We start from the raw sequence: 18,096 nt of genomic DNA, 5'->3' as shown, positions 1-18,096 counted from the left end.
AGCATCTTTTTAAAATAATGATCTTTTGATTAAAGCCTTTTTATCTATCTAAAAACTGACCTTTAACATGTCACATGTGACAACTATCATGCAAAGGACTCGAACATCAAGGAGCCGGAATGATTATGTGTTTGCTCTGTGTGCACGTTTGAAACAGGAGCGCAATGCAGAGAGCGCCATCGAGGCCCTGAAGGAGTACGAGCCTGAAATGGGGAAAGTTTATAGGGCAGACAGGAAGAGCGTGCAGAGAATCAAGGCCAGGGAGATCGTTCCTGGTGATGTAGTGGAGGTCTCTGGTAAGCTTTATCTGCTGCATTTATTCAAAGCCCATCCAGCCACTGAAAATCCATAAATGTGATCAGAATTAAGATGAGATTAACTCCCCAAAGCAGTCTACACATAAGCTTGTTCTAGTCGAATTCCAAAACCTTGTCTGTAATGTGTCATTTAAATTCAAGTGTTTGAAATCTGAACTTCTCAACTTTGCAAGTGTGTGAATACAAGACTGTCCTTCAAAATCAACATGGCCCCTTATAAGGCAGTGACAGAGAAAAAGGAGTTGGGGGGTGAGTGAAGGAATAAGCTTGAGTATAAGCACTCACTCCTCTGTCTCTCCCCTCTGTTTGCTGTACACCTGTTCTTTTCATTTCATGATCTCCCCAAGGTCTCCCTCTCCCTCTGACTCTTACTGTGGTATCGGTTTTCAACAACAACACTATCCATCCAGAGTGCTAAAACCAGCCCCCCTTCCTCCCCACCTCCTCCAGCCAGCTGTAACACTGCAGTCAGATTGTCTTTGCACTGTAATACTGCCAAACCAATAAATCACTAAAGAAACAAATGTTAATGAAGGGCCTGCTTTTGTGTATGTGTTTGTTACGTGAACACTAGTTGGTGACAAAGTGCCAGCTGATATCAGGATCATCTCCATCAAATCTACAACCCTGCGTGTGGACCAGTCCATTCTTACCGGTATGTGTTTTGTCGCAGACAAAGAATAAATAAATTAATTAATTAATTTTTCTAATTTCCGTCGCCTTCCCTGACCGCTCATCTCTGCAGGTGAGTCTGTCAGCGTGATCAAGCACACAGATCCAGTCCCAGACCCCCGAGCCGTCAACCAGGACAAGAAGAACATGTTGTTCTCTGTGAGTCTTTTTCCTGCTTTCTCCTCTCCTTGACCTTTATATTTCCATCGGGCGTCTCAAAACCCACCTGCTGACTGATTTAACTTCCAATTCGACCTCATTATTCCATGAAAATAACCATTACAGCAGACATTTTGCATGTCATTGTTGGGAAAACCATAGGTGTAATGATGAGAAATTTTGGACGTCATTTTGGATGTCAGCACAGGTGGCACTTCATTATCACCGTCATGCTGACTTCGTGATCTGTGCTGCTTAAAAGTATTAAGCAATTAACTCTTACTTAGTGAGCCAGTTCTGACATTTCAGAATAAAAAAAAGAACCTAGGTAATTAAATTAATGGCTGATTCAGTTAATTCAACACCTGCAGGGGTCTTGATACTGTGTCTGCATCAAAAACTGTCCCAAACTTAAGATAATTTCCAATCACTGTCTATTGCTCTATCATAAATGGAAGATAAACATTTTCTTTAGATTTTCTTTTTGTAAAGATGTTATTTTATTACATCACTACAGTAGCATTAGATCCTTTATTCACTAACATGGTTCATGACTATAAGTGACAGAAACTGATACACTGCTATACTTTAGCTAACACACTTTACCAGAGACTATATTTAACAATCGTTCAAATACAGCCATTGTAGAAAATACCAAGCTAATATCAGTCTGGTAGCATGCTGGCTATATATAAAAAATGGACATAGTCACTTGAGTCCACTCTAGAAACTGAGCAACTCCTGGCCGCTAAGGAAAATGTGTAGGTTGAGGCCAGTTGCCTTGAAATTGATTGTTAATCCTTTAAAGCCTGAACCCTGAAATAATTGTCAGAAAATTCAAATTTCCAGCACAACTGAGTGTTTATTTAACTTTGTGGCAATTTTTTTAAATGCAATATTAATTTGTATATATTAATTTTAACCTCCTAAGACCCAAACTCTTCCACGACATGCATTTTTAATTTCTCTTTGATATTTGGGCATATTGGGGCCTGACGAATGTAATAGCAAAGAATTATCCCTTTTTTTTTTACCTTATTTTTGTTTTTAAGAAAAATAAGAGCTACATATGAGGATATCATTTCAAATTTTGATAGAACAGTAGCAGTATAATGTCCTTGTAAGTCCATGTAGAGCAAAATTGAGTATTTTAGTCTAAATAACCCAAAATGTGATGTCCACATATGCGGACGCCAGGTCCTAGGAGGTTAATTTGCGTCATATTTGCTACATCAAAACATATTTTTTGCAATTTGTTACTTTGAAAGGTATTGTGCAATGTATTTAGATTTTTTGATGGGGAAAAAGTATAGAAAAGTCACAAAAACCCGTTGGTGAAAACTGGTCAGAGAATACTCCATACAAAACTTCCTTGTAACTTCCTTCCCTTCTTGGTCACTAGCAGATTTCTACAGAGGCTCATAGTTTGCACTGACTCTACTCTGAGCGGCAGTGAAACTGAAAAGTGTAACACAAATTAGAAGTGGAGACCATTTGCTTTCAGTGTAAAAGTTGCGCCTTTTCAAAAAATGTTGGCTGCAGCACTGAGGTACAACATTTACTTTGAATGCAGATAGTCCGATTTGCATTGCAGTTTCTCAAGCTTCACTAGCGTTCAGCTAGTTAGCAAGTGTTTGCAGACAAGTTGGTGTCTTCCATGCAAACTACAAGTAATCACTGCAATCTGCTCGCAACCATAACCCTAGCAATCACTGGGGAAATACATATTTTTTCTTCATAGCCAGAGGTTGTATCAAAAATTATATGTATAACATCAATCAAAAAACATGTGCAGGTTTGTTAATTGCTGTCATGAAGCTTCTATAGATATCTATCTACCGATATTGGATGTACTCTCATCTATAAGAGACTGTAGAACCAATAAATACACATTGCTACAGTGTACTGCAGGGGTGGGCAACTCCAGGCCTCGAGGGCCGGTGTCCCTGCAGGTTTTAGACGTGTCCTTGAACCAATACAGCTGATTTAAATGGCTAAATTAGCTCCTCAACATGTCCTGAAGTTCGCCAGAGGCCTGGTAACGAACTAATCATGTGATTCAGGTGTGTTGACCCAAGGTGAGATCTAAAACCTGCAGGACACCGGACCTCGAGGCCTGGAATTGCCCACCCCTGGTGTACTGCTAGCTTGTTTAGCAACATGGATATGGTAATCATTTTTAGAATTATTTGGATGCTAGTTTTACAAACTGAAAAAAAACCCGCAAAAATAAAAATAAAAGTAAAAGTAAATTTAGTTACCAGAAAAGCTGGACACTCTGCTGAATATCTGGTAAACTAAATGCAGACTAACAAAGGGTTAGATTTGAGTGGGGAACAAAGAACATAGCCTGCTTAGTTGTCTATTTTATTATGAATGGGACCGTAGTTTTCTTTGCTACATTATACTGAACAAGCAACCCGCAGATTGAGACCATTAACTCATCAAGAAAATGTTAACAAAGGTCACCAATCAAGTGAGCAGCAGCGCCGTTTTCTCATAGTAGTCCCCCTAGGTTTAAGGCATTTCTGCATTAGCATTAGCATTAGCAATTATATGGTATTGTTTATATATTCACCAACTGATTGTGTTAAGATAAGTACCCTTTGTAATTAACACTACACAAAATTAATTTTAGGTTGTTAAAAAAATCATTTGCACTTTTGAAGTTATTAATAAACCAAATTATAATAAAGAATAAATATTTGACCTCATGATGAGGATGAGTAGTGTCAAAACAAAATGTTACCACACTCATTATGTTTAACCCTTCAGTCATCACTTCTGAGTTCACTGGCAGCCTCATAGTTGTGTATTTCAGGTCCAGATTTTCCATCCATCTTTCCAGTCGTCATGTCACTCTCTTTCGAATCTCTGTTCAGGGCACCAACATTGCTGCCGGTAAAGCCATTGGCATTGCTGTTGCGACTGGTGTCTCTACCGAGATCGGCAAGATTCGCGACCAGATGGCTGCCACCGAGCAGGAGAAGACCCCTCTGCAGCAGAAACTGGACGAGTTTGGAGAGCAGCTCTCAAAGGTGGGTGAGACGGGCAGTGTCTGCAACAGTTAATTTCATGTCATGTCTTAAACATTTTAATATTGCTGGCTTGAGACTGAAAATTACAACTAATGTCATACACGTCCCCCTATTGCTGCTTGTCCTGCAGGTCATCTCCCTGATTTGTGTGGCCGTGTGGATAATCAATATCGGTCATTTCAATGACCCCGTCCATGGAGGCTCCTGGATCCGTGGCGCTATCTATTATTTCAAGATTGCTGTGGCTTTGGCTGTGGCTGCTATTCCTGAAGGTAAGCCCCCGGGATTAACGTCTATTTGATTGCTTAACCACATGAAACATTCACGTCATGTAGCTCATCTGCGATGCTGCTTCCAGTCTGTTCAAAAGTGTTTTTGTTAAGTAATCTTTTTTGCATATGAAAAGGAATAAATAAGACACCTTCATTCATGTTCTTCTTATTAAGACGTCGTAACGTATGTATGTATCAGTATGTATTAGTTTTCAGAGCAAGTTTGCTCATTTCAGTTCAGTTTTTCTTGTATGAAGACGTTAGATGGAAATTTCCAAATTACCAACCCTTTAAAGTCCAGTGCGTTGTTCAATCTTAATGGTTGGAAATAGGACCCTGAATCAGACACTAACAACCTTCCAAATAAAGCTGCCTTGGCTATTGCCGGTTCTTGCCACTCCCTATCCAGCAGACAGTGCAGAAGGCTTTGGAGACTCTCCATGAGCCTCTTAAGCTGAGTTTTCAAAGTTAAGGACCAGATTAGAACTGACAGAAACAGGTGTATTCCTCAGAAAGCAGCTGATGACCAGTACATCTCTGATTTGCACACTAGTTTTATTAAACTGCAAATAAAAATGTGAGATTAAAGTTTGTGTAGACAAAACCTCCTTGAATTCAGCTCTTAGTAAAACATTTGAACTTTCATATACCATCTTCTTTGTGAGGCAAGAACATTCTCATTTTGATGATGGGGACATTCTCCCCATCAGTCAGCTGTAAATTGTGCCAAAGTTAACTGGAGAGCACAACCTGATGATGCCAAAAGAACAACATAATATGCACACATAGATGCTGCGATAATGTCACTAAACTGGACAATCTCCAGACCTTGACCACACCATTGTTTTTGCCAAGAATGTGAACACAGATCACCCTCCATGTGCCGGAGTGCTGAATGACTCATACCAGCCCTTCCCTTAGGAGTAGCATTGGAGAGCACAGTATTCTGGATGCGGTCCAGCTGATGTGTTAAGGGCTGTGCAGGGACCCCCACTGTTGTCACCCTGCCAAGTGGCAGAATCCCTGAAGTCCAGCTGTTTTTTAATCCAACATTTGTCCTCATCTCTAAAGTTCAATCAAGTTTTGTCCAGCATTCAACTCGTTCTTGTTTTAAAGCAGCTCAATTTGTTCAGGGCTTCTCTGATTAAGCTCTCCCACTGCTCGTCACAGGCCTGCCTGCTGTCATCACCACTTGCCTCGCGCTGGGAACACGTCGTATGGCCAAGAAGAACGCCATCGTCAGAAGCCTGCCTTCTGTGGAGACCCTGGGCTGCACCTCGGTCATCTGCTCCGATAAGACCGGCACCCTCACCACCAACCAGATGTGTGTGACCAAGGTGGGTACACACAAATAAGCCTTCGCACGTTTTCATTCAAATAAAAGGAGATCTGATAAAATGTCGTTTTTTGCCATGTTTCCACGCAGATGTTCGTCATCGATAAAGTTGAAGGCGACAGCGTTTCCCTCTGTCAGTTTGACATTTCGGGCTCAAAGTACACCCCAGAGGGAGAAGTGTAAGAGACAGAATCAGCACGCGACTGCCATAAACGGCCTAAAAACCAAACAAAACTAACGAGTTGTGTCTCTTTTGACCAGAACAAAGAATGGTGCGTTTGTGAAGTGCGGACAGTATGACGGATTGGTTGAGCTGGCAACTATTTGTGCACTGTGCAATGATTCTTCTCTGGACTACAACGAGGTCTGTGGAGGAGGAGTTTATGCTTCCGCTGAACAGCCTTATTAAAATGCACTTAGCAATTTTTAATGAACTCCTTGTCTCGTTGATGCAGTCCAAGGGCATTTATGAGAAGGTGGGTGAGGCCACTGAGACGGCCCTGTGCTGTTTGGTGGAGAAGATGAATGTGTTCAACACTGAAGTGCGCAGCCTGTCCAAGGTGGAGAGGGCAAACGCTTGCTGTTCCGTAAGTCTGTCAAATATCTGATACAGTATGTAGCAAGTTACTCTTTATAGAGTCAGCCTACTAACCTACATGACATTTGCTTTAAAAGTAAAAAAAAGTGAGTCAATATTGAAATTAAATATATTGGTTTGCCATGTTGCAGCATGAAATATGAACACATAAATGAGCTAACAAGTTTCCCATATCAACTTAAAGTATGATGATGTCTGGGCCTTAGCAGGATAATAAAAATGCAGAAGCAGTATGTGAATAACTAAGCATACCCTTACTGCTTCCATGGGAATCAAGATGGTCAGGGACAGCCAGGTGCTGCTAATCAAATGCACCTGATTAACTGATCATCAGGAAATGTGAGCACCTCTTTAAAAGCAGCAGTTTTGGCAGTTTTGGAGCATTGAGGCGTGTCTTTACAAATTTTCAAGGAGGAAACACATCGGCAATGATCTTGAGAATAGTGGATTTGGACTTCTGGAACAATGTCCTCTGAACATATGAGACCACTGTGGAGAAGTCTGGCTGTAATGCACTGCATCACATCTGCTGAAAACTAAACACAGCATATCAGCTCAAAGACCTCAAACCAACTGTCAGCACCATGGTGGAGGAGTTATGATTTTGGCTCATTTTGCAGGCATAGCACCTGGGCACCTCGTAGTCACTGAGTTGACCATGAACTTTCTGTGTACCAAAGTATTCTAAAGTCAAATGTCACAGCTAAAGATTGACTGGGATGTGCAATGGGACAATGACCTCAAGCACTGCAGCAAATCAACAAGAGAAAGACTTAAAGAGAACAGAATCAAGGTGTTACAGTTATCTATTCGAAGTCCAGACCTCAGAAAGGATGAAAGAGTACCCACAGTTATTTTTGGCTTGGGTTTTATTATAATGACACTACGTAAAAGTGACACAGATAATGACACTAAGCGCTGTGTCGTTTTTCATCTGACGTTGAGTTTAAATCATTTTAGGATTGGGACCAGTTAACTTTTTATTATATTCTGATACATAAAAGCTCCCAGATAGCCAGAAAAAAAGCAACAACTGTATGGCAGGTGCAATATTTAAAATGTTTATGTGTAATATGCAGGGCCTGGTTTGAGGTTTCTCCAGTTCACCTTCCTCCCTTCACTTTCTGACAGGTTATCAAGCATCTGATGAGAAAGGAGTTCACCCTGGAGTTCTCCAGAGACAGAAAGTCCATGTCAGTCTACTGCTGTCCTGCTAAGTCGGCCAAAGCACCTGTGGGAAACAAGATGTTTGTCAAAGTGAGTGTGGAACATGAGCCAAAGATGAAAATAATACTTGAAAAAGTTGTTCTGAAAAAGCTCCAAAAGAGACAATTTGATGTTTAAGAATCACAAACGAATGATTGCATTTCCTGTCTTCAGGGTGCTCCAGAGGGAGTTATTGACCGCTGCACTTATGTTCGTGTGGGTACTAACCGTGTACCGCTGACTGGCCCGGTGAAAGACCACATCATGTCAGTCATCAAGGAATGGGGCACCGGACGCGACACCCTCCGCTGTTTGGCCCTGGCCACATGTGACACACCTCTGAGGAAGGAGGAGATGAACTTGGAGGACTCAACAAAGTTTGCAGACTACGAGGTTGGAGAGTGAAAACAAAAACATGAAGTCACTGTAGTCCCTAATGGAAGACTTGAGCATTTCATTTCTTGCTCAGCTGTAGCTCAGACATAGCTCAAACCTTTCTTTCTTATCCCCAGACGGACCTGACCTTTGTTGGCTGCGTTGGTATGCTTGACCCTCCTCGGAAAGAAGTCATGAGCTCCATTGAGTTGTGCAAGGCCGCCGGTATCCGTGTCATCATGATCACTGGTCAGTATACATATCAGATGCAGATCAGCAGTCTAATTTTAAAAGAAATCGAGCAAAGATTGACCTTTTCTGCCCCCCAACCCGACCACTCCAGGTGACAACAAAGGTACGGCTGTGGCCATCTGCCGCCGCATTGGCATCTTCACTGAGGATGAGGATGTCACAGGCAAGGCCTTCACCGGCCGTGAGTTTGATGACCTCGCTCCATATGACCAGAAGAAGGCCGTTCGAAAGGCTTGCTGCTTCGCCAGAGTTGAACCAGCCCACAAGTCTAAGATTGTAGAGTTCCTACAAGGCTTTGATGAGATTACAGCCATGGTGAGGAGAAAAGAAATGAACCTTTGAGTTTATTGTGCTTGATGTGACAAGTTTAACATGCTGTTCCTCCCATTTCACCTCGACCCATCACCCAGACTGGTGATGGAGTGAACGATGCCCCCGCCTTGAAGAAGGCGGAGATTGGCATCGCCATGGGCTCTGGCACTGCCGTTGCCAAGTCTGCCTCTGAGATGGTCCTGGCTGACGACAACTTCTCTTCCATTGTGTCTGCTGTTGAGGAGGGCAGAGCCATTTACAACAACATGAAGCAGTTCATCCGCTACCTCATCTCCTCGAATGTGGGCGAGGTCGTCTGGTGAGCGCATTACGCTTCACTTAACTGACACTTAAGTTCAACGTGAGTTTTTGTCCTGCATAAGAAAGAACTTAAAACTAGGCGAAAGATTGACTTCTTTTTTTCACCTCTTCAGTATCTTCCTGACTGCTGCACTCGGTCTTCCTGAGGCTCTGATCCCCGTCCAGCTTCTTTGGGTCAACCTCGTGACTGACGGTCTGCCTGCCACCGCACTGGGCTTCAACCCGCCTGACCTGGACATCATGGGCAAACCCCCCCGCTCCCCCAAAGAACCCCTCATCTCTGGCTGGCTCTTCTTTAGATATCTGGCCATTGGAGGTATATACTGATACTGCAGACGCGACCAGCAGCTTCCTTCAGTAGAGTTTTTCAAGGATTTATCGCAACATGGCATAACACACCAATCATCTTCAAGACTTTAAATGTCGACTCATAGTTTTCATGGGCATATGTTTTGTAATACTTCTTCCAGGCTATGTTGGAGCTGCAACAGTGGCAGCAGCTGCCTGGTGGTTCTTGTACAGTGATGATGGTCCAATGGTCACCTTCCACCAGCTGGTTAGTATCAAATCATCTTATTTGAGAACTTTTCTTCTAAAATACTCCTGAGACTCCTCGTGTAAAATTACAGCTGATCTTTTCAAACATAAAGAACCATCTCAGCCTCTTTCAAAAGCGCTGCCGAAATAGTTTTTAAAAAAGGCAATTTATGTTTGTTTCTCTCCATCAGTCTCACTTCATGCAGTGCAGTGAGGACAACGAGGACTTTGATGGTGTCCACTGTGAGGTATTTGAGTCTGCTCCACCAATGACCATGGCTCTGTCTGTACTGGTCACCATTGAGATGTGCAACGCTCTGAACAGGTCTGACTACACCGTGAACCCGAAAGGCATTGTGGGTGCATCCACCTGAAAACTATGATGTAGTCAAATGTGCCACCAGTTCATTAAATGTTTGGACATTTTGTAGTTTTGCCTTTGTAACCATAACAGTGGATTCCAAACCAAATAGTTTGGATGTTATTGAAGTGAAGATGTTCAGTTTTAATTCAAGCACAAAAATGTGGCATTAACTATTCATTCATCCAACAAGCAAAAGATCCCCGGTTCAATCCCAGGAGAAGATACAAATCCCTCAGAGGGTATCCGATGTAAAAATCTGCCTGATCAAATAAGCAGAGTTATCTGCTGTGGCAACCTCCTTGGAATTAAAGGCGCTTAAAAGTTTCTTCTTCTTCTTGAATTATATATAATCTCCTATTTACAGATGCTCAAAATTAAACTGACAAACTGCCATCATTTTAAATGTCAGGATTGTTTGTTTGGGCTTAAACCCACTGTGGTGGTGCACAGATTATGTGCAAATTGATCCAAATTATAAAAACAGTGTGGCTATCCGAATAAGTTACGATAATTTATGGTAGCTGAGTAGTAGCGAGTGCCATTATCTACAAATAAAGAAAATTTATTATGAACCTTTTCCGGAGTGACCAGCCAACTAAAATTACTGCAAGAGTGAAATAATGACCCAGAACCACATCTAAAGAACTGCGGGAAAGGGAGTCCTGCAGTATTTATTCATGTTATCTTTGTATAATATTAACATTTGTTTGATGATCTGAAACATGTAACTGTAACATAAAAAAAAGAGGTCAAATTAAACCTTCAGTCAACTCTTTTCCATTTTTAGTGTATATAAAAAATATTTCCATCAGCTACTCTTAAAGGATTGAGCACTGACTAAACTGTCACAGAGGTAAAATTCAAATGAGGTCCACTTTAAAAAAGAAAAATAGAAGCTGACGGGTTCATTTTGGAAAAGGTCCAATTTCGCTGCAGGCAACTGCAAGTGACAAATAAAGGCTTCATTCATTTTGACCTTTTCCAAACATGAAAGCTGTGTCGTAGCTCCCGTAGTTATAATAAGGAGACAATGAAGCACTTTGCAAACACATTACTATGCAGTCGCCTCCACACATACACTTTTTCACGCCCTTTTACATTTTCAGTCTGCATTAACGTACCCCATCCGCTCTGCCTTCCTCCTATCCTCCCCCACGTCCCTGCTCCCTCTACACCAGCTTGTCTGAGAACCAGTCTCTGGTGCGCATGCCCCCCTGGAGCAACGGCTGGTTGGTGGCTGCCATGAGCCTCTCCATGTCCCTTCACTTCATGATCATCTACATCGACCCCCTGCCCGTGAGTCTGGCCTCATGCAACACAGCACACATCTCCATTTATATCTCTACACACACATTTCCTCTCTCCCAGTTTCATTCCTTAAATGCTAGTTGCACATATAACTGAGAGAAACTACAGCACTGAAGAAGAAACACATGTATTTCAGGTTTGACAGATAAATAAGCTCCAGCTTAGTGGCGTTCAGTAGTTTTAACATGCCACTGCTGATTCACAGATGATCTTCAAGCTCACTCACTTGAACGTGGAGCAGTGGATGATCGTGCTGAAGCTTTCCATCCCAGTCATCCTTCTTGATGAGCTTCTTAAATTTGTGGCTCGCACATATCTGGACGGTAAGACCTGGTTGACAAACGCTGTTCCATTTTTCTGCCTCCTTTACACGCAGGGTAACAAATATTTGGAAATATTCATGATCCAGGAAATGCCCAGTATTAGTCTCACGGGACAGCTGTTTGTAATTTAAAAATGATCATGTTGCACATTAATTACTGCAGATCAGATTAAATCTATGAATGAAACATAAACATGATGCTGCAACACACCGTAGCCAGAAACTGGGAATAGCTACATTCTCCTGTATTTTCCCTTTTTAATGAACAAAAGTGAAATTAGGAGGGATGGTTGCAGAATAATTTTCCTCCCAATTAAATGTATTTTAACATTTAACCTGTTCCCTCTTTTTTTTTTTTTTTAATCCATGGCGATGTCTCCCACCCTTTTCCCTCTAATCTCTATTTCCTCTGATGACTTTTACCTAATCTTCCTCTCCTTGGATGACAATCCAGCCTAAACCTCTTCCCCCCTCCTCCTCCATACCCCTGTAACAAAACAAGGTACTCCCCTCTGACTCCAGCTAAAGGTTTAAGCACGCTGCATCTTGCAAGACTTAAAAGACTTTCTGGGCTAATGTCTGTGGACCCAGAGTGAAGCTGCATTTGCCATGAAATCAAATTTTAATGCATGATTTGTGTTTACAGCTGGAAGCTGTCGCTGCAAGCTAAACGTATTGCTTTAAGTGGCTTTTAGATTAACACAAAAAAATAGTAAAATCCAGGTTAGCACATGTGGCATGCTCTGACCGTGCATTCTCCTGCAATCAGAGTTTTTTGCATTTATGCTAAAAAGGTAAAGCATAATGCGAACATTAAAGCATTATACTGAATACTTCTCAGATCAGTCCTCGTTGTTGTGATTTTTAAAAAGAAAAGTTAGTTTTTGGCTATTGCTTACACACAAGCTAAAAAGCAAGTTGCATATTTGAGGAATAAAGCAGTGCACTGTGAGAAAATTAAGCGCACATATGTGCATCATCAGAGATCACAGGCAGACTGTTTGCGTGAGAAACAGCAATTCTGGCTCAATCCTATTTCATCTACACTCAAACTTAAACATAACTACGACAGCAATTTTCTTGCCCTTAAGCAGAAAAGACCCCGCTACAAGCTTTTCTTTAAAACCATTAAACAGTCTCCATTAATCCACAGAACATATGTGCAAGAGTTAACTGCTGGATTTTAGTTTACTCCAGGAAACAAAGCAAATTGCCTTATTTCTCACAATGTCCAACTTTTGACCTCGAGCTAGCTTCAACCATTGGCCTTTTTTTAAAAACTTTAAATACACCCATTTATCCCCGATGCCTTTACATTATACCAAACAAGCCTTTGTTTGGTCCCTCCAGGCAAAGTCTAGAGGTGAAGAGAAGCGGAGAGTGGCTGAAGCAGAGAGGCACCGAGACACAGAGGATGGAGAGAAAGGCTGAGCGCTCCAACTGAATGAGAGCGTGCAACATGTCACTTGATCAAAAACCCAGAGTGGCACGAATACAAACATATAAGCCATCTGATGATACACCGAAAAAAAGCTGAAAACTATTTTTGTCTGTGTATGTACTGAAAATAATATATAGTGAAAGAATTATTAAAACTATTGTGTTGATTTTATTCTTAAAGAATAAAGATGTGTATTAAAGTAACCGTCAGTTTTCTGAATACCATCTTTTTTGAAATATTACTCTTAGTAGACGAGCAACACAAGATTATGGCTTTAAAGGGCTATTTCACCCATTTTGAGCAGACTTTGGATCATTACAAAAATACTCCCTCTATATTATTTACTGAGATCTGTCACTTCATTCCCCTGCAAAATATGCAGAATTCAGGTTCCACATGACTCCAATCCAGCCTAGAGCACAGCTTTGGAGAAGGTGAAAGACTGTGTGAATTCTGGACTTTTAACTGTATTTTCACAAGTTTTACAGCTTCTCCTGCTGGTAAAGACCTCCCACCGTCAAAGTACACTTCAGAATGGTCTCCGGTAACCCTATGTTGGGCTGGCTACATTGATGTCCTCGATTTGGTTCCCTTCATAGGGACTGAATGAATGGATGAGCCTGGAGGTCGCTGGGGAGAGGGAGGTCTGGCCTTCTCTGCTTAGGCTGCCGTTCCTACAACCCAGTTCGGAATAAGTAGAATAAGATGGATGGATTTCGGATTTATAATTACAGGACAGTCTGAGCAATGAGCTATCAGAATGTTTTCTTGTAATTTTGTACTTTTATTTCTAGAAATCTAAGCTCAGAGATCTGTTTGACTACAGCAGCATTTCTTAAAATTGCACTTTACTTAATACATTTTAATACAAAGGCCCTTGAGGTGACCGTTGTCGTGACTCAGTGCTATATAAATAAAATAGAATTGAAAAGAATCTTAAGATATCTCAGGGAATAAATGTGTAGTTAAAAGTCTTCACACTGGTCCGGCACACTTGCAGTAAGATCTAAGTGGGCTGTATGTGGCCCGCGATGTAAAAGGTACAGACAGCCAAGCACTCTGGTAGCTTTAGGACATGCCTCGCTTCCCAGTGGCGACATTTATTTTTTGCACAGGTTGTTATAAAGCACAACAGAAATAATAATGTGGTCAGTGTTTAAAAGACAACAGGGTGGCATCAATCTGGGAAACCTGCTGACTTAACATTTAGGAGCAAAGGGCTTCCGGCACAGCCAGGATGTTCGAGTAACCAAATATCCAGTTCAAGGAAGTGTAATCATTGTCAGGTAATACTCCACAGTTTTAAAATACACAGATGGTTTACATAGTTATCTGATTAAGTGTAAGTGTAGGATAGAGACTGGGCTCTGACTCTGGCTGTGCTGTCATTAATACAATAAAACAAGTCACAGTATTATCTGATCTTTGTTGGAGTATCTGGGATTTTCCTGTAGAGATGAAGGTTTAGCTTCAATTTCAAGAGCAGCAACAACTTCCAAATACATTAAATCACATTTTAAATCCTAACCTACTGCATTGTGTGCAGTTACACTGTGTAACAAGTTGATATGCATCATTCAGTTTCCGGTAAACTTGCTCTGAAGCCAAGGGTTAAGAAACTCAACCACATGATTTAATTATAAACTTAAATGTTAAAGATGTGACAACCTGCCATCAGTTTCTAATGTGCAGTCGCACCAAATAAAATGGTCAAAGTTACACGTTAATATTTCTTTACTGACACTCTCCTAATCATAAAACCCAGAATGTTGAGTCTAAAAGCTAATGTGGTTTTAGTGAAAACAGGAATGTTAACGCTGAGCAAATTCATCCTTATAAGTATTAAAAGTCACATCTAAATGCTGCAGATTTAGTGGCGTCAGTTCATTATTGCACCCGATCCACTGCCAAGAGAGGTCCTTATTCACAGAGATGCAAAAATATTGATAAGTTGCATATTAATCACTGATAGTGTTGGACCCCTGAGTGTTTCCCTGGAGTCGTGTCAGATATACAAACACAGAATATTTACAAATGTCTTTGTACAGGAATAAATGTGTTACTAGACGTAAGGAAAAAAAGAAAAACCATGAGCGAGTGTGAGAAGACTTTGCTTTGGTCATTAAGCACCACTTTCCTTCATTGACACCAATCCAACCTCCCCGAGACCTAATGTTTCCGTTTAGGAGTATTTCCAGTGTTGCAGCATGAGTGCTAGCAGCATCGTTCCAGCAGTCACTCCATCAGATCTTCTGTGTTTCATGTAGCCATGGTTAGCTTTCTTGGTCACTCTTGGGATGTTTCATCTCTTTGGTTCCAATGCATTTCAAGGGGTATCCACAGGTGGGGAGTTATCTTCACCATGTCCCTCTTCCAGGATTTCCTTGACTTGCTCCAGACTCTCTGCCTGCCGAATTAACTCCAGCTTCACCTTAAAGGGGAGATAAGTAGGCAGATAAAAATCAGCAAGTCGATGATGTGCAGCATCCTGATGTAAACAGTTTTCCTGTTATTCTTAGATAAGACAGATCACCACAGAAACATGGTGTCTAACCAGATAATTCATCAGCCTCCGGTTACACTGTGAGGAAGCACTTTTTGACCAGGATGTCCTTCAGTGCGCTTAAACAAATATGTAACACTGCTTTCGTGCATCTGTACAATATCTCTAAAACTAGAAACATCTTGTCCCAGAGTGACGCTGAAAAACTAGTTTATGCATTTATTACTTCAAGGCTGGACTACTGCAATTCATTATTATCAGGATGTCCTTTAAAAGAAAATCCTGAAAAGGCTATGACTGATCCAAAACACTGCAGCAAAAGTACTGAAAGGAACTAGAAAGGGAGTCCTTTGCCCAAACTGGCTTCTCTTCATTGGCTCACTGTTAAATCCAGAATTGATTTTAAATCCTCTCTACATACAGTTAGGGCTGGATCAGGTGACTCTCAGCATTCTTTTAGTTTTGCTGCAAAATTTCTAGGCTGCTGGGGGCTTCCCATGATGCACTGTGCACAGTGTTTCTTCTTCACTCACCTTTTTCACGCTCCGTTTATACACATCTCTGCATGTAATCATTAGTTATTATTCATCTCTGGTTCTCCGCCACAGTGTGGTTTTTTTGTCCCGTCTCCCTCCCCAACTGATCCTGGCAGATTAAGCTGACCACTGATGGTTGTTTCTTACCTGCAGTGACTGGGAGAGCTCAACGAAGTCTCGCTGCACAGCCTGGCTGGTGTCGACCTGAGAGCGCAGGCTGATCACCTGGCTCCGCAGTTCCAGACACTGCTGGTTCAGAGTTGCCTGACAAACACAGAAATAACAGTTACATGAAATCCCTGTTTGTTTGACTTTAATATTTCTCAACTTAAAAAAAAAAAAGGAAGCTCCTAATGGTGAATGCTGAAAATGAAAACAAACCACCAAAAGAACAACAAAGCTTATAGATCTAAAAGCAGGCTGCAATTACTTTCTCACTGCTGAGGATCTTGTTGGTGCTTTGCACATGAGAGAGCGCCACCCGGAGGGCTTCCAGTTCAGTGCGGCACGCCAGCAGCTCAGCCTGCAACTGCTCCCTCTGAGCGTGGATCTTCTCTGTCTCGGTCTTCAGACTGGAAAACTGCACTGCACATTAAAAAAAATACGTATAATAAAATACAAATACAAATACCTACTAATCTAAAGCTATAAGCTGGTCACTCACCCTCTAAAACTTCTGATGACATCAGTTTCAAGTAGAAGGAAGCAGATGGAGAATGGAAAAAAAACTTTAAGTACAAGAAAGGCAACACAGCAGATTCAACAGGTAATAAAATAATCCACAGACCGCTCTCCTCTGTCCGTGTGTCCAGCTGCTCCCTCAGGTTGACTATCTCAATGCGAAGGCGCTCTTCACAGTGCGCCCCCTGCAGGTTAGAGTTTTAAAAAATGAAGTCACACTGACGCCATCAAAAAGCAAACATTAAACGTCTTAATGCATACGGGCTAGCACACATACAACCTGACCACCACCTCTGCTAATTATACACATTAAACAAACACAGTTATTATTCTGCCAGAAAATTAAACTTCTCTCTACAATCTTAAAATGCCGGAAGTGAAAGTGAGAGGTCTGTCTGTGAAGGTTCTCAGTCATCCAGGTCAAATGGTGGAGAGTCCCAGATATAAACCTAGTGGGAGAATCCCCCCACAGAGGCACAGGGGGGTCCTTTTGTCCCTCTGTGGGGGGATTCTCCCACTAGGTTTATATCTGGGACTCTCCACCATTTGACCTTAGAACTGAAGAAGCTTCTCGGATGAGAGGTGAAACGTCTTCAAGTAACTTAAAGAAGTCCAGACGCTTTTCTTTGCAAGCTCCTTTGACAAAGTGAGAGGTCTGAAATATTTCCAGTGATCTGCCACAACTACGCTAAATAAGGAAAGCCACTACTTCACAAAGAGGAACTCCAAACAGACAGACAAGCTTCTCGAGAGTTTCCATTCTCGCTCTCTGACAATGTGTAAAATGCCATAAACGTCCTAAAAATATTTCACTGTCTGTGCTGAATTTCACGTTTAAAAATAAAAACATCATCGAGTTTCAAGTGTTGCTTGCTGCAGCAAACTAAGCAATAAAAACTCAAAGACTGTACATGTAGTGCTGCTGAGAAGGATGAGCCGGTGTCTGGTACATCCTCCTCAACCTCTTCTCCTTTCAGTCTGGAAAGCTCATTGCACATCTTCCTCTGAGAAAGGGACAACTCCGCCTGGACCAAAAGCAAAGCAAACAAACAAATGTAAGTTTGAACCTGCCATCCTAATAACATTCACATCGCTTCATGGGTAATGGTACAAACAAGCACTGGAGTCTAGAGTGTGATTGATGATTGAGTCATCGTACACTTGAGTTGTTTATGGAAATGAACGCTGCCAGTTAATTTCTGTTTAGTAAATATGTAGCTGAGTGTGTAATACTGTAAACAAAGGGAAAAAGCTCGCCTGGGTCTGTTAAAAGTTGACCAAACCAACCTAACAGCAAATCTACAGCTCACTATATGTTGTTTGAGTGTTTCATGTTACTCACCAGCCGGCTCTGGACTGCATTCTGTGACTGGCTGAAAGATTTCTGCAAATCCTGGAGGAGAGACTCTGAAGCCTGGACCTGAGACTGGAGCGTTGATACCTAAGATCACACATATACATACACTCGTTAATGCACATATAGACAGTGTTGGGTAAGTTACTTTAAAATAGTAACTTAGTTACATTACTAGTTACTTCTCTCAAA

At 41.6% G+C, this 18,096-nt stretch overlaps 2 protein-coding genes across 3 annotated transcripts in view; one reads left to right on the top strand and one right to left on the bottom strand.

The window, feature by feature from the left end:
* Window positions 1-160: 160 nt before the first annotated feature.
* atp2a1 (ATPase sarcoplasmic/endoplasmic reticulum Ca2+ transporting 1) lies at window positions 161-13,033 on the top strand. Of its 2 annotated transcripts, XM_013915164.1 has the most exons (21): window positions 161-296; window positions 892-972; window positions 1,063-1,148; window positions 4,031-4,186; window positions 4,317-4,458; window positions 5,629-5,795; window positions 5,885-5,973; window positions 6,056-6,158; window positions 6,250-6,381; window positions 7,524-7,649; window positions 7,773-7,991; window positions 8,111-8,222; window positions 8,317-8,540; window positions 8,636-8,856; window positions 8,972-9,174; window positions 9,329-9,414; window positions 9,587-9,720; window positions 10,938-11,055; window positions 11,273-11,390; window positions 11,844-11,891; window positions 12,740-13,033. In XM_013915164.1, the coding sequence occupies exons 1-20, from the start codon at window positions 209-211 to the stop codon at window positions 11,846-11,848; spliced, it is 2,610 nt and encodes an 869-aa protein (XP_013770618.1). In that variant the 5' UTR covers window positions 161-208; the 3' UTR covers window positions 11,849-11,891; window positions 12,740-13,033. The 2 variants fall into 2 exon arrangements, with proteins under 2 accessions (XP_013770618.1, XP_013770617.1); XM_013915163.1 differs by lacking the exon at window positions 11,844-11,891.
* Window positions 13,034-13,893: 860 nt separating this feature from the next.
* The window catches only part of rabep2 (rabaptin, RAB GTPase binding effector protein 2), a 10,931-nt gene continuing 6,728 nt past the window's right edge, over window positions 13,894-18,096 (bottom strand). Inside the window, exons 6-12 of the mRNA XM_005750073.1 lie at window positions 17,893-17,991; window positions 17,462-17,575; window positions 16,657-16,735; window positions 16,534-16,545; window positions 16,300-16,454; window positions 16,017-16,133; window positions 13,894-15,261 (exon numbers count right to left, since the gene is read on the bottom strand). Coding sequence (XP_005750130.1) covers window positions 15,157-15,261; window positions 16,017-16,133; window positions 16,300-16,454; window positions 16,534-16,545; window positions 16,657-16,735; window positions 17,462-17,575; window positions 17,893-17,991 — 681 coding nt within the window. The 3' untranslated portion in view covers window positions 13,894-15,156. The remainder of the gene's footprint in view (window positions 15,262-16,016; window positions 16,134-16,299; window positions 16,455-16,533; window positions 16,546-16,656; window positions 16,736-17,461; window positions 17,576-17,892; window positions 17,992-18,096) is intronic.

The sequence above is a fragment of the Pundamilia nyererei genome, unplaced genomic scaffold (assembly GCF_000239375.1).
Source record: "Pundamilia nyererei isolate P.nyererei 1_Seehausen unplaced genomic scaffold, PunNye1.0 scaffold00261, whole genome shotgun sequence".
NCBI classification, from domain to species: domain Eukaryota; kingdom Metazoa; phylum Chordata; class Actinopteri; order Cichliformes; family Cichlidae; genus Pundamilia; species Pundamilia nyererei.
The sequence above is the reverse complement of the archived record's forward strand: the minus strand, read 5'-3'. Positions and strand labels throughout refer to the sequence as shown.